At 38.6% G+C, this 15,000-nt stretch overlaps 1 protein-coding gene across 1 annotated transcript in view; it reads left to right on the forward strand.

The window, feature by feature from the left end:
* Positions 1-5,651: 5,651 nt before the first annotated feature.
* Lcch3 (Ligand-gated chloride channel homolog 3) overlaps positions 5,652-15,000 on the forward strand; it is a 157,874-nt gene continuing 148,525 nt past the window's right edge. Inside the window, exon 1 of the mRNA XM_070096309.1 lies at positions 5,652-5,909. Coding sequence (XP_069952410.1) covers positions 5,833-5,909 — 77 coding nt within the window. The 5' untranslated portion in view covers positions 5,652-5,832. The remainder of the gene's footprint in view (positions 5,910-15,000) is intronic.

Raw genomic sequence — 15,000 nt, forward strand, 5'->3', positions numbered from 1 at the left:
GAGTTTTGAGACTCTATGACCGCGGGTTCAATCCCGGCCGGGGGTATGGTTTATTTGCAATCGTGTCATTACGATTTCTTAAGTCATGTTGACGGCAGTGAAGGGACTTGAGCTAGAGTTCGTCACGGCCACGCTAGCTGGAGATTCGTCTGTAAAAACTTGCATTTGTGGTCACAGAGGTGCCTGTGCTAACTTTCCTATGGTGTAGAAATATACCTAGTTGGATGAATCTTATTGTGGCTAGCTGGTCTAGTGGCTAGCGCGACTGGCTGGAGTTTTGAGACTCTATGACCGCGGGTTCAATCCCGGCCGGGGGTATGGTTTATTGCTGTTACTATTATTGTTGTTATTATTTGTAGTAATAGTGGTAAGACTGAAGAAAGACGAGGTTGATGAAGGGAAAAGGGTTCCTGAAATTACCTGCAAAGGTTTGGTAACTTACAAATCAATGGTATAGCACTGAGTTTACAACCAATGATACGCGAGATTTGCATATTAGTTTAGCCTTGTCTGAGAACAAGGCTAACCTAATATGCAAATCTCCTCACACCTTCCAGCAGTAAATAGGTGACTAGATGTTAGTAGACTCTTCAGGGTGCATCCTGGGGGCAGGTGGCAGTATACAGTAGATAGTATTGGCTTTGAAATGAGTTGAGGTAGGATAATATATTTAAGCCTGTTAATACTCTGAGGTAGGATAACAGGTTGGAATTTTATCAGGACTCCTTACCCAGGACCAGGAATTGGAAAAGGGCACAATCAGAGAAAGAGAGAGAGAGAGAGAGAGAGAGAGAGAGAGAGAGAGAGAGAGAGAGAGAGAGAGAGAGAGAGAGAGAGAACGATGAAAATGAAGACAATTAAATATTTAGGAAAGTTGAGAAGATTAAAGAAAACTACATCCTTGAGATCGATAATATCAGTCCATACGTGTACTTAGAATAAAAAAGTTGTATTAAAAATATGTGGGAAGGGTTAATGACTCACAACAGGATAAATAACATGGGATAACTCAACCAACATAAGACTAACAGGTGGGACTCATTCCTCTGAGACATAATTTGAACCGCCTGTTTAGTTTCCAAGCCATTTGGACCAATGTCAGTGAAACATTGCCGAGCGTGGGTACATTAAGTTGGTAATCCCTAGTCTGAGTGAGTAGACAGGTGCGTGGGTGTGTGTGTGGTAGTGTGGGTGCTGGATTTTTTTGGGTGGATTGATGGGTAGGTGAATGGGTAGGTTCCAAAAATCTGTAACTAAGTTAGTACCAGAAGTGAGAGGAATGCACTGTAAGGAGAGGTTGATGGAATAGACCTTGACTACACTGCAATAGAGAACTCAAAGAACAAACTTAGTTACTACAAACAGCTCTAAGGAGGAACTGATAGGGCAGTTAAGACAAACTGTTTGAGTTATGAGGACGACGATAATGGTGATAAACCTAGAAGCCGAAAACACAGATTAGCACTAGATACGTAAGTAAGTTTTTTTTTTTAAACCTCAGAGTGGTCGAAGAGAGGAATGACTTAAATGTAGCAGTGGTGGAGGTAAACTCAATACACAGCTTCAAGAGTAGATATAATAAGGACAAAGAAAGCAGAAATCGGTATTACCCATAAAAGTAGCTAAGAAAGTGGGGTCAGGAGCTGAGTCTCGGTCGGGTCGGTCCTCGCAAAGATATATACATGTATATATATATATATATATATATATATATATATATATATATATATATATATATATATATATATATATATATATATATATATATATATATGTATGTATATATATATATATGTCGTGCCGAATAGGCAGAACTTGCTATCTTGGCTTAAATAGCAACGCTCATCTTGCCATATAAGACAAGTGAAAATTTGTGTATGCAATAATTTCGCCAAAATCATTCTGAACCTAACTAAAAAAATATATTTGATTGTGTTTGTTTAGTACTAAATTATTGTAAACGTATTTAAAATATATTTAGTTGGATGAGGCTAAAATAAATTGCTCTTGTTATAATAAGGTTAGGTAAGTTTTCTAAGATTCTTTTGGTGCGAAATTAAATTTTTTTACATTAACATTAATGAAAAAAATATATATTTAAACGTATAAGAGAAAATTTCAGAAAGGGCTTAATTTTAAATGAGTTCTTGCTAATTGACCAGTTTTACATATTCGGCACGACATATATATATATATATATATATATATAAATATATATATACATATATATATAAATATATAGATAGATATATATATATATATATATATATATATATATATGTGTGTGTGTGTGTGTGTGTGTGTGTGTGTGTGTGTGTGTGGTGTACACACACACACACGCTTACATACTCGCCACATTCGCCTCTATACTTCCAATCCTTACTATATATATATATATTTTTTTTTTTTTTTGGGGGGGGGGGACAGTAACGTGGGCCAAACATATTTCAGCCAAGGTAAAATAAATGAGTGACAGGTGTAGTAAATTCCCGCAGATGGTTCTGCTCTTTTGACTGTGTATAGGAAAACGTCGTTTTTCTCTGGTTGGCGACCTCATTTTTTTGTGGTCGGTCACTTGGTTTATTTTTCTCCTCTGGTTGGAAACCTCGTAATTTCTGATTGGAACGCTTGTTTTTTTTTTCCGGTTGAAATCTTCGTTTTATCCTGATTGAAAACATCATTTCTTCCTGGTTGGAAACATCGTTTTTCTTTGGTTAGAAACATCGTTTTTCTCTAGTTTTTTTTCTGGAAGCCTCTTTTTTTGGCAGATCGAAACATTCCGTGGAAATACCCCTTGATGCTGCTGTAGGGCTCTTGATCCTGTTTGTCAGAGCAAACCTGATTGCCTTTCGTCCCCCAGGAGCTTCTATAACCCTTACGAGTTTGACGCTTCCCAGTGACCAAGGAGACCTTGCTCGCCATTGGATGGAAGATGGAAGAAAAGGAGAAAGAAATGAAACAGAAGCAAAGGAAAAGACGTGAAGACAAAGAAGAACAGGTAAAAGGAGAAGAGGAAAAAGTAAAGAGTAAGCGAAAGAAAGAAAGGGGAGGAGGAGGAAGAATCAGAAGAGAAGTCGCAAAGAAAAGGAAGGGGAAGCAAAGAAGAAGTGGAAAAGAAAGAGGAAAAAGCAAGGGAGAAGAAACGTCAGTTACATAAGCACATCCCTGGCTCCCGCTCCCAAGATGCCACCCTCACCCAGGTACGTTTTTACTGCTATGGTTGGGATTTTTTTCATGTAGCAAACTTGAATATATCAGCAGTGTACTGCTACGCTATTCTATATGATATTACCCAGTGGGAACACTAGCTATGGAGAATGAGACACTTCTTCAACATTTAGGAATCTCTATTGTGGTAGCGTCTGGCCAGTCAGTAGTTTCTTCAGTCCAATACAGAGAAGAACGGTGGAAGATGAGGTGGAGTTAGAGGTAATCAGTCCCTGGGGCTGGAGTCGATATTTTCAGTCCATCTAAACCATTTACATCACGACAATATTTCATCACGCACGATAAGATTTTTTTCAAAAGAACATAAGAAAGGAGGAACACTGCAGCAGGTCTATTGGTCCATGCCGGGCATGTCTAACTCGCACCCACTCATGTACTTATCTAACCTATTCTTAAAGCTACCAAAGATTTTTGCTTCAATAACGCTACTCGAGAATGTTGAAATCTGTCAACCTCAGCTGAAAGACTTCAGCAAGGAAGTGGATGAAGTGTACAGGCTGAATTTACCGGTTCTCGTATTTTTTCATCATTTATTCCCTGACAAGACGTTGTTCCTGCCCTTGCTACCTCCCCGGGTCACACACCTCCACATTCTCCTGTCATTCATGAGATTAGTCGAGAGATGTCTCGGTGTTGAACCTTTCTCGCCTCCCAGCGTTTGCCAAGTATGCGAAGGTGGAGGCCACTACCTGTACGGCAACCACAGGAGCTGAAGGCCACTATCTCTGTAAATACCACGAGTGCTGGAAGCTATTACCTCTGCGGAAAAGACAGAAGCTGGATACCTCTACGACAATACAAGGCAAATAAGGAAGCTTATTTGCCTTATTTTGCATTATCATAGGATCTGGTGGCCACACTGATAACCACGGTGGTTGTGGCTGAAAACCACTATTGCAACCACAGTGACTGCAGCCGCTATGATAGCCACGGTGACTAGAGGTCACTGCAACTGGCAAGAGCAACGTGGCTAAAGGCCATTGCAGTGTCTATGGTCCTCGCTTCACGGGTGTTAATTTTAATGTTTTGTTGGCATCTGCCTGAAGCTTATCGCTGCCACTTTTTGGATTTGTATATTTTTTTGACAAAGCATTTTTTTATGCCGGGATATGGGTGTGTTTATATGATTGTGGACATAAGTAATAGTTTCGTTTGTGTCCGTGGACATGAGTGATGTTTTCGTGTTTGTGTGTCCGTCGAAATGGGTGAAGGATTCGTTTTACATATTTGTGGATATGGATGTTGAGTTCGTTTACGCGCGTCTGTCAACACGGATGATGGCTCACGAAATCGTAATAACAAGATGGTGGGTTCATTTACGTATGTCCGTCAGCATGGATGGTGGGTTCGTTTACGTGTCTGCTTATACTGGTGATGGGTTCGTTTATATGTGTCACCGAAAAGAGAGACTGGCAGTCCGTTACGTAGAAGCATTTTTTTGTGTGTGTTCTCCAACTGAATTAACATTGTGGTCTTTAGTTTGTCTCTTTCAGTAGTTTCCTGAGTGTATGGTTCACGGGTTCCCAAACTTTTCTATGTCCCGCACCCCTGGAAATGTTTGATTAATGTTGAACTCAAAAAATAAGCTTTTAATTCAGTGCATAAAATGCAAATATAAATTGAGCGGTTAGAAAAGTTTTTGTAAAATAAATGAAATTGTGCTTTTCATTAGGGCTCTTTGTCGTACCCCCTGAAATGCCATCTCGTACCCATGGGGGTGCGCGCACCCCATGGTTAGTAACCCCTGGTACAGTCTACCGACTGCAAGTGGGTTATTAATGTCGCAGTTCATTTGTATATTAACATCAAGAATATTTTCATTGTATTTACACTGAGATATTTACACCTTTCCATGGGAAGGGCTCAAGTGGTAGCGCCTATGGCTTACGTCTAAAGGACTTAGATTCAAGTACAGAACAAGTAGTAACTTTGGGTCTGTTTCTTTACAACTGTTGCCACTGTTCACCTTCCTGTAAGTAGGTACCTGGGTGCTAGATTACCGTTGTGAGTCGCATCGAAGAAGAGTAGATCAAAGAATCCCATTGGCTTTCCTGTGCTATTCTAAGTTACTAATCCACCGGGTTAATACTCCGAATAAAATCATATTCTATTGCTGACAAGAATGGTGGAAAGTTAGTTGGTGCAGAGCTTTATCAGAGCGAAACGTCTCCTATAATTCAAGTTTGCTCTGCACCAGTTGTCTTCCTAGCACACACCTCTCGGTGTGATACCCAGTGATACCCAGCTCTTGATATAACCTCCTCCCATCCCCTCTAACCATTTGTGATTATACTAGCGGTGTCATCTGTTGGTGGAGAGAGTAACTTGCCAATATGCGGGTTCAGATGAGGGCCGCGGGGCGTCTCTCCCATCGCATTTCCCTGACCAAGAAAAGTCAATATCTGCGCAAGGGTTTCACATCGAGTGGAGTTTCCTTGGCGAGTGGAGGTGTGTGCCGCGTACGTGGCGTCCGGGATACTTTGCTCGGGATTTTGCAAGATGCTGGTGCGGTGTTTGCGAGTTTAATCCCTCGGGAGATATGTAGAGGTAGTGGCTCGAGTGCGTGAGCTGCCAGAGAGCTATGGACACACTGGCCAGCCAGCCATGAGATCTCGTGCGTCCCGTCCTGTCTCGCTCTGGCTGTGGACCACAGCAGCAACCCTTGCTCTGTGGGCCCCGCGGTAAGTGAGCCGGGATGCTGCTAAACTGTGCTTGTATGTGAGGAAATGTGGTTTGTGTGTGTGTGTAGGACTGCAGCAGTGGGGGTGTTATTACAGTCAGAGTGGGGGTGTAGTGAAACTGTAGGGGTGTAGTGTTGAACTGTGGGTGTGGGTGTGCTCGGGGTGTATAGTAGGGTATGATGGTAAGGAATAGAGATGCTGTGGGGGGTGGGGGTGGAATTTGGAAATGAGGCTGAATGTGCCCTCCCATCAACTCTTTCCCCCTCTTTTACGCTCTCCAAACAGAGTTTACGTATAAAGGATGTTAAAGAAATTAATGGATTATAAGAAGCCGTATATGCTTCAACAATTGGATTTTTTTAATATAAAATGATTAAACCATGAGCATAACCATCCACCTGCTGCAACACATAGGTATTTAACAAGATAAAGTCTCTCTCTCTCTCTCTCTCTCTCTCTCTCTCTCTCTCTCTCTCTCTCTCTCTCTCTCTCTCTCTCTCTCTCTCTCTCTCTCTCTCTCTCTCGTACATACGTAGATTCTCCTATATCTGGTTAAAAATAAACACATAAAAACAGTACAAGTAGTTAATTCAAAGTACAAACTGATACAGTTAATTCATATATATATATATATATATATATATATATATATATATATATATATATATATATATATATATATATATATATATGTCGTGCCGTGTAGGTTAAATTGTTCAGTTAGCAAGAACTCGTTTAAAATTAAGTCCTTTCTAAAATTTTCTCTTATACGTTTTAAGATGTATATTTTCATTTATGTTAATGTAAAAGTTAATAATTTTATACCAAAAGAACCTTAGAAAACTTACCTAACCTTATTATAACAAGCGTAATTTAATTTAGCCTAATCCAACTAAATATATTTTAGATATGTTTGCAGTAATTTAATACTAAACAAACACAGTGAAATATATTTTTTTCATTAGGTTCAGAATGATTTTTGCGAAATTATATCATACACAAATTTTCGCTTGTCTTATTCAGCAAGAAGAGAGTTGATATTTAAGCCCAAATAGCAAGTCTTACATATTCGGCAGTGAAATCACAGCAAACAGGTGTGTGTGTGTGTGTGTGTGTGTGTGTGTGTGTGTGTGTGTGTGTGTGTGTGTGTGTGTGTGTGTGTGTGTGTGTGTGTGTGTGTGTGTATGTGTGTGTGCGTGTGTGTGTGTGTGTGTGTGTGCGTGTGCGTGTGTGTGTGTGTGTGTGTGTGTGTGTGTGTGTGTGTGTGTGTGTGTGTCTAAAAGCCAATTTGGTCAATTAGATCAAAATACCCTAGAAAGTAAACTTTTTCCCCAAAAATTATATTTATGTTGATTAATATATGTATTTTTCAGTTGAAAATATTGTAACGAATATTATTTTTCCTGACCCCATGGTCTGAGCTTGCTACCATCTGCAGCTCATAAGACTGCCATCCCCACGAGCCCCTTTGAGGCGGGGTAGATGGCAGACCAGAGGCCTAGCTTCTTCCTACGATCCCCGTGAGGGCGGGGAATGTGGCAAGGCCTAGGGACAGTTGGTCCCAAAGATGAGGGGGTACTTGTACCTCCTCCCATGGGAGACTTAGGTCTCGAGACACTCCCCAGATAGGGAGCCAAGGCCGGGTCACCACTACTTGGAAAAGACCCGGACCGGGAGAGTACCGGCAAATAAAAAAAAAAAAAATTATTTTTCCTCCATACGTAACTTAGAAACCTCACCTAGCCTAACGTAATTTATTTTATCTTAATTCTACTAAATGCAGCACAGATCAGCTTATTATTTATTACAATATATTATTTGTATTTTGTCGTTATGTTGAGTCTGTTTTTCGCAGATCTGATGCGTAAGCAGGTTTTCATTCTGCTTATTCGGCAGAAATGACCCTTGTTTTTTAGACAAAACTCATCGGTTCGGCTTAATCGGAAGGACAAACACACACACACACACACACACACACACACACACACACACACACACACACACACACACACACACACACACACACACACACACACACACACACACACACACACACACACACACACACACACACACACATATATATATATATATATATATATATATATATATATATATATATATATATATATATATATATATGAAGGAGGGGTGTTAATGTTGCAGTTTAAAAACTGTAGTGTAAAGCACCCTTCTGGCAAGACAGTGATGGAGTGAATGATGGTGAAAGTTTTTCTTTTTCGGGTCACCCTGCCTTGGTGGGAATCGGCCAGTGTGATAAATAAATATATATATATATATATATATATATATATATATATATATATATATATATATATATATATATATATATATATATATATATATATCTTTCTTTCAACGTACCAGCGGTATCCCACCGAGGCAGGGTGGCCCAAAAGGAAAAACGAAAGTTTCTCCTTTCAAATTTAGTAATATATACAGGAGAAGGGGTTACTAGCCCCTTGCTCCCGGCATTTCATTCGCCTCTTACGACACGCATGGCTTACGGAGGAAGAATTCTGTTCTACTTCCCCATGGAGATATATATATATATATATATATATATATATATATATATATATATATATACATATATATATATATATATATATATATATATATATATATATATATATATATATATATATGTATATATATATATATATATATATATATATATATATATATATATATATATATATATATATATATATATATATATATATATATATATATATATATATGCAATAAGATCACAGTAAACAGGTGATTTCAAAATATGCAAAACAACCACTCTGAAAGAATAGAGAAATTCCAAGCGCTTTCGTGACTACTCACATTATAATGTGAGTAGTCACGAAAGCGCTTGGAATTTCTCTATTCTTTCAGAGTGGTTGTTTTGCATATATATATATATATATATATATTATACATACATACATATATATATATATATATATATATATATATATATATATATATATATATATATATATATATATATATATATATATAGAATGACATGGAGAGCGTATAAATCTGTAGGGGAAGGAAGGAGGGGTAAGGATCGTTCTCTATCAGGTTGGTGAGAGGGGGTAAAGGAGGTTTTGTGGACGAGGGGCTTGGCCTTGCAGGAAGAGTGTGTGAGCGTGTTAATTAGGAGTAAATGGAGACGAATGGTTTTTGGGACTTGAGCTGTTGGAGTGTGAGCAGGGTAATATTTAGTGAAGGGATTCAGGGAAATCGGTTATTATAGATTTAGCCGGACTTGAGTCCTGGAAATGGAAGTACAATGTCTGCACTTATAAGAAGGGTCTGGGATACTGACAGTCTGGAGGGAATGCTAATCTGTTGTATCTGGGCGCCTCTGCAAAGACAGTGATTATGTATGAGTGAGGTGCCTTGTTGAAAATGTTGAATATATATATATATATATATATATATATATATATATATATATATATATATATATATATATATATATATATATATATATAATATATATATATATATATATATATATATATATATATATATATATATATATATATATATATATATATATATATATATATTGTGTGAGTGTGAGTGTGTGTTAATAATAATAAAGATGGTAAATGTTTCTATTTTTGGGTCATCCTACCTTGGAATTAGAGGATGGGTATGAAAAAAAAAAGATAAAAGAAATACGAAACACAAAAAATTATTCCCGGCTCATGGAACCAAAATTATTCCAAACAGCACATTCTCAGAACTGAAAAAAAGGTTTAATGGATAGCTGTGGAGAATTACGAAAAAAAATAAAACTTTGGAACCGATTTGGACGTGAGCCAGCACAGAGACCTGCCATGTAAACAAGACACCAATGAATATAGAGACGTATGGAGGAGGGGGAAGGAAGAGAGAGAGAGAGAGAGAGAGAGAGAGAGAGAGAGAGAGGAACTTCGAGAAAGAAATAAGAGTGACTGTGTCTCACGTGATATCGCTTTCTGCTCACAATCGAGGGACTCTGGTTCGGTTCTACCACGAATGGAAACCCTGGGCATGTTTCCTAATACCTTCTGTCCCTCTTCACTTACGTAGCAAATAAGTACCTGGGAGGTTAGCCAACTTGTTATGGGTAGCATCCTTAAATAGGAGCCGGGTATACCTTCGATAGTGCCTAGGGTTGTATGCTTTAGACAGTGGGCTGTATACTTTAGAAAGTGCCTAGGGTTGTATTCCTTAGATAGGGCCTGGGATTGTATACCTTAGACAGTGCCTAGAGTTGTATACTTTAGACAGTGCCTGGGGTTGTATTCCTTAGATAGGAACCGGGGTTGTATACCTTAGACACTGCCTAGGGTTGTATACTTTAGACAGTGCCTAGGGTTGTATACTTTAGACAGTGCCTAGGGTTGCATTCCTTAGATAGGGCCTGGGGTTGTATACCTTATATATGGCTGGGGTTGTATAGCTTAAATATTGCTGAGGTTGCATGCCTTAGTACCTGGGGTTGTATACCTTACATAGGGCCAGGGTTGTATATCACAGATAGGACCGGGGTTGTATACCTTAGATAGTGCTGGGGTTTTATACGTTAGACAGTGCTAGGGTTATATACCTTACATAGTGTTTGGGTTGTATACCTTAGATCAGTGGTTCCCAAACTTTTTCAGCTTGTTACCCAATTTAACATGCCACATAAAGCATGTTACCCCTTTCACAAAATGTTGTTATTATTGATATATATGGCTAAACGTGAACGTATACAGCCTCGCATGCTCTGCTAATCCTAGCAAAACCATTGAAAACGTAAGAACCACACATACATTATATATAAAATTAATAATAGCTACAAATTCACAGTAACAGTGGGTAAATACTAACTATATACTGCACAGGGCAGTACACATACATACCAGCTTATGTCTACCTCGGCTGATGCTCACAGATAAACTGACAGTGTGAAATAGAGGCAGCCTCAGGAAGTGAGTGACGCGTACTGGACAGGTCGATCTGGGCTACTGAGTGACTTTTGTCCTGAAGCATACTTGTCAAAATACTTTTGGGTTTCCACACACTTAGCTATATATTTCTTCTTTTCTAATACTGTATATTAGTTTTTGATGTTTATTGTTATTTGGTTTAACTTTATTACTTACTTATAATAGGTTTACTTTACAACTTTATATACTAAGACAAAGTTAACAATAATCCTCATACCGGGTACCGCATTGTTTTCTTGATTTTCAGAATTCATAACTTTTTTTCCTGTCACCCCTCCATTACCCCCCAAAAATGGTTAAATTACCCCCAGGGGGTAATTTACCCCCAGTTTGGGAACCACTGCCTTAGATAGTGTTTGGGTTGTATACCTTAGACAGGGCTGGACTTTGAGATGAGCTGAGGTAAGACAACAGCTCGTAGCCTGTAAATTCAACAGTATTAAAAAAATATTCTTGCTTTTAAATACGTAAAAGGTAAACTAAATCTGAAAGAGAGAGTAAATCAAATCAAGGAAGACAACAAAGTCGCCGATTTTGAGCAGAAAATGTGTGTGAGATACTAAATATGATGTTAATGAATATGTTGACAGAACGCACATTAGCTGATGCTGACTGGAACCAACATTAGCTAGTTGAGATGAAATCCATTGAAATAGAGGGCAACTGTTCGATTCTGAAAGCAGTTATACAACAGAACCCGGCGATGTATCACCATGAGCTTCAATAGAAGAGGTAATGAGAAGCCCTTTAATTTATTGACCTGCCTCACGGACGTGTTGTTTTCTAAGTAAGAGAAAAGCTATTAGAGAAATGGGATAATGCACTCAGACAACCCTGTGCATCGAATCTGAGGGGTAATAATGATAATCAAAAATGTTGGTCAGGAAAGAAATGGATAGACAAATTGCATTTATTTCCATTTATTTCTATTTCCAAGAAGATTTCAATACAGTTCCCCTGTGAAAAACTAACTTGCAATCTACAAAATATAGGAGGAATAAAAGTTAACAGTTATAGTGGATGAAAGATTGAATGAAAGAATGTGAAAACAAGCGAGGAAATAATATCCCTATAGGGAAATGTCTCCGGCGGGGTCCCACAGGGATATAAAAATATCTGCAGGTGCTGCAAAAAAGCCATGCAAAGAAATACAAGCGGCTGTGAACCTCAGTAAGAAGTTGAGTGAATAGAACGACATGTGGATGATGGAATTTAGTATCGATTAATGCTAAGTAATGGAAATGGAAGAAAATGATAACAGGCCACGTAAAGATTGAAAACTATGACAAAATAAGTGTGAGAGAATGGGACCTAGATGCAAAACACTGAGAGACTTACCTCTCAAGTTTTATAAATAATGGCCATATCAAGGTGAGATGAATTTCGATGGAAAACCACTATTTCTATCACAATAGCATGTGATGCCGACAGCATAAAGCACAATATGCAAACACTAGGACATTTAATTACAAACGTTTCTCTCCTGGGACCTTTTTCACGCCACTTTTGGAGTAACGAATGTCCCAGGACCGAAAGTTTTCGGTAAAATGCCCCAATGTCTGCATTTTTTTGTCCATTTCCCGTTAATTTACTACCAGTACAACTGTAAAATAATTCAAATAGAAGAGAAGGTAAGTACAGCCATATATTTGAGAATGAGCGTTCGGAATTATCATTAGTTTTGTTATTATAGTCATCCAGTGCCTAAAGAAAGGGAGCCATAACTCCAATCCCTTGAATTAAAAGCCCCTCGCCAGCATCGAGGCACCTTCCTTGAGGGGTGTGGAAGCATTTGCTTACCAAATACATTTTGATGCTTCAGTCAAGTTCTCCTCTTCAGAAGAGAGAATTTAGGAACACAAACCGAAATCTGGTGACTTCGTAAACCACCCTTTTGTAAATCTGTGTTTGTAAAATTTGGAAAACTACAAAGAAGTCTGTCAGGAAACCTTAATGAAAGTGGGTAACATGGTATAAGAATATCCCAAATTAGTACACAACTAACCCAAGAAGAGGTTTAAATTGATATTTTTACATATTTGGAGTCTCATAGATATTTAAGCTGCAGTACGTGGATGTAAGTTTGCAAATTGTGTCAAGATTTTGCCCTTCCATGTTTCTCATCCTGATCTTGCCCTTCCATGTTTCTCATCCTGATCTTGCCCTTCCATGTTTCTCATCCTGATCTTGCCCTTCCATGTTTCTCATCCTGATCTTGCCCTTCCATGTTTCTCATCCTGATCTTGCCCTTCCATGTTTCTCATCCTGATCTTGCCCTTCCATGTTTCTCATCCTGATCTTGCCCTTCCATGTTTCTCATCCTGATCTTGCCCTTCCATGTTTCTCATCCTGATCTTGCCCTTCCATGTTTCTCATCCTGATCTTGCCCTTCCATGTTTCTCATCCTGATCTTGCCCTTCCATGTTTCTCATCCTGATCTTGCCCTTCCATGTTTCTCATCCTGATCTTGCCCTTCCATGTTTCTCATCCTGATCTTGCCCTTCCATGTTTCTCATCCTGATCTTGTCTTTCCATGTTTCTCATCCTGATCTTGCCCTTCCATGTTTCTCATCCTGATCTTGCCATTCCATGTTTCTCATCCTGATCTTGCCCTTCCATGTTTCTCATCCTGATCTTGCCATTCCATGTTTCTCATCTTGATCTTGCCATTCCATGTTTCTCATCCTGATCTTGCCCTTCCATGTTTCTCATCTTGATCTTGCCCTTCCATGTTTCTCATCCTGATCTTGCCCTTCCATGTTTCTCATCTTGATCTTGCCCTTCCATGTTTCTCATCCTGATCTTGCCCTTCCATATTTCTCATCCTGGAAATACAGAAAAAGTGTTCACAAATGGAAGGCTATGATGGTAATTTGTTCTTTTTGTTGAATCGTCCTCAGTTATAAGTACGTTGAAGGTTTATATGGTGTAATTGCCATGATGTATCCAACGGATTTAGCGCTTGTTATTTAATCTAATAAAAATAAAAACAATAACCCGTGGAGGACTGGAATGCAATTAGGTTCAGTTCAGGGAAGGAAAGGATATCCCCTATTCCTTTTACCAAGATCCCTTCTCCGGCACCATGGCACTCTTGAAGGGCACCACTGGCATTGAGCAGTCATATTTCATAAGGGGGCAGACGACCAGCAGAGTGACACTCCACAGTTTGAATTTAATAGTGGTTGCTGGAAGCCTACAGGAAACGACATCCAGCTGAGGAAAGGAAACCTGTCGAGGAATACATGTAATATCCGTAACTGAAGCCCAGTTGCTGTGAACCAGGATCATCTTCAAAAGTGTGTGGAAGAGGTTTCCCTTTGATGCCGGTGAAGGGTTCTTTATGCAAGAAATTGGATATAATATGGTCTTCCAGCACTAGCTGGGATTTCTCAGCTAGTAGAATCAAGGCAAGAAACTCCTAAAATGGAAAGAGCTCTGCAGTACATCACACTGCAGTATCCTCTTGCAGTACTTTTAATTTTCTTAGGTAATTTTATACTCTCCCAGTATAGGTTTTTTATAATGTGAAACTTTGGACAACCTTGAAAATGTACGAGGCACAAAGAGTGGTGAAACAAACACACACACATACACACACACACACACATTACATGTATGTATATATATATATATATATATATATATATATATATATATATATATATATATATATATATATATATATATATATAATGGTTACTATGATTTATATTAATGAATGTATTGAGGTTTCGAGGCGATTACCGTTTCAACTTTGATTTCTCCAGTGGATTTCCTTATTTTTCAAGCCAAAAGGAAATCTATAAACTTTCACTGATAATATCCTGACAGGGTGGCAGACTTCTCCAGAGCCAGCGAAGACATGTCCTTTTTCATGAATTAGCATTGGTTAAACAATTTATCTTTTTTTTCTCTCGTATTTACTTTGGCATGTACCTTTCCTCCCGTATTTCCTTCGGCATGTACTTTTCTCCCGTATTTTCTTTGGCATGTACCTTTTCTCCCGTATTTCCTTTGGCATGCACCTTTTCTCCCGTATTTACTTTGGCATGCACCTTTTCTCCCGTATTTCCTTTGGC

The sequence above is a fragment of the Cherax quadricarinatus genome, chromosome 53 (assembly GCF_038502225.1).
Source record: "Cherax quadricarinatus isolate ZL_2023a chromosome 53, ASM3850222v1, whole genome shotgun sequence".
Taxonomy (NCBI): Eukaryota; Metazoa; Arthropoda; class Malacostraca; order Decapoda; family Parastacidae; genus Cherax; species Cherax quadricarinatus.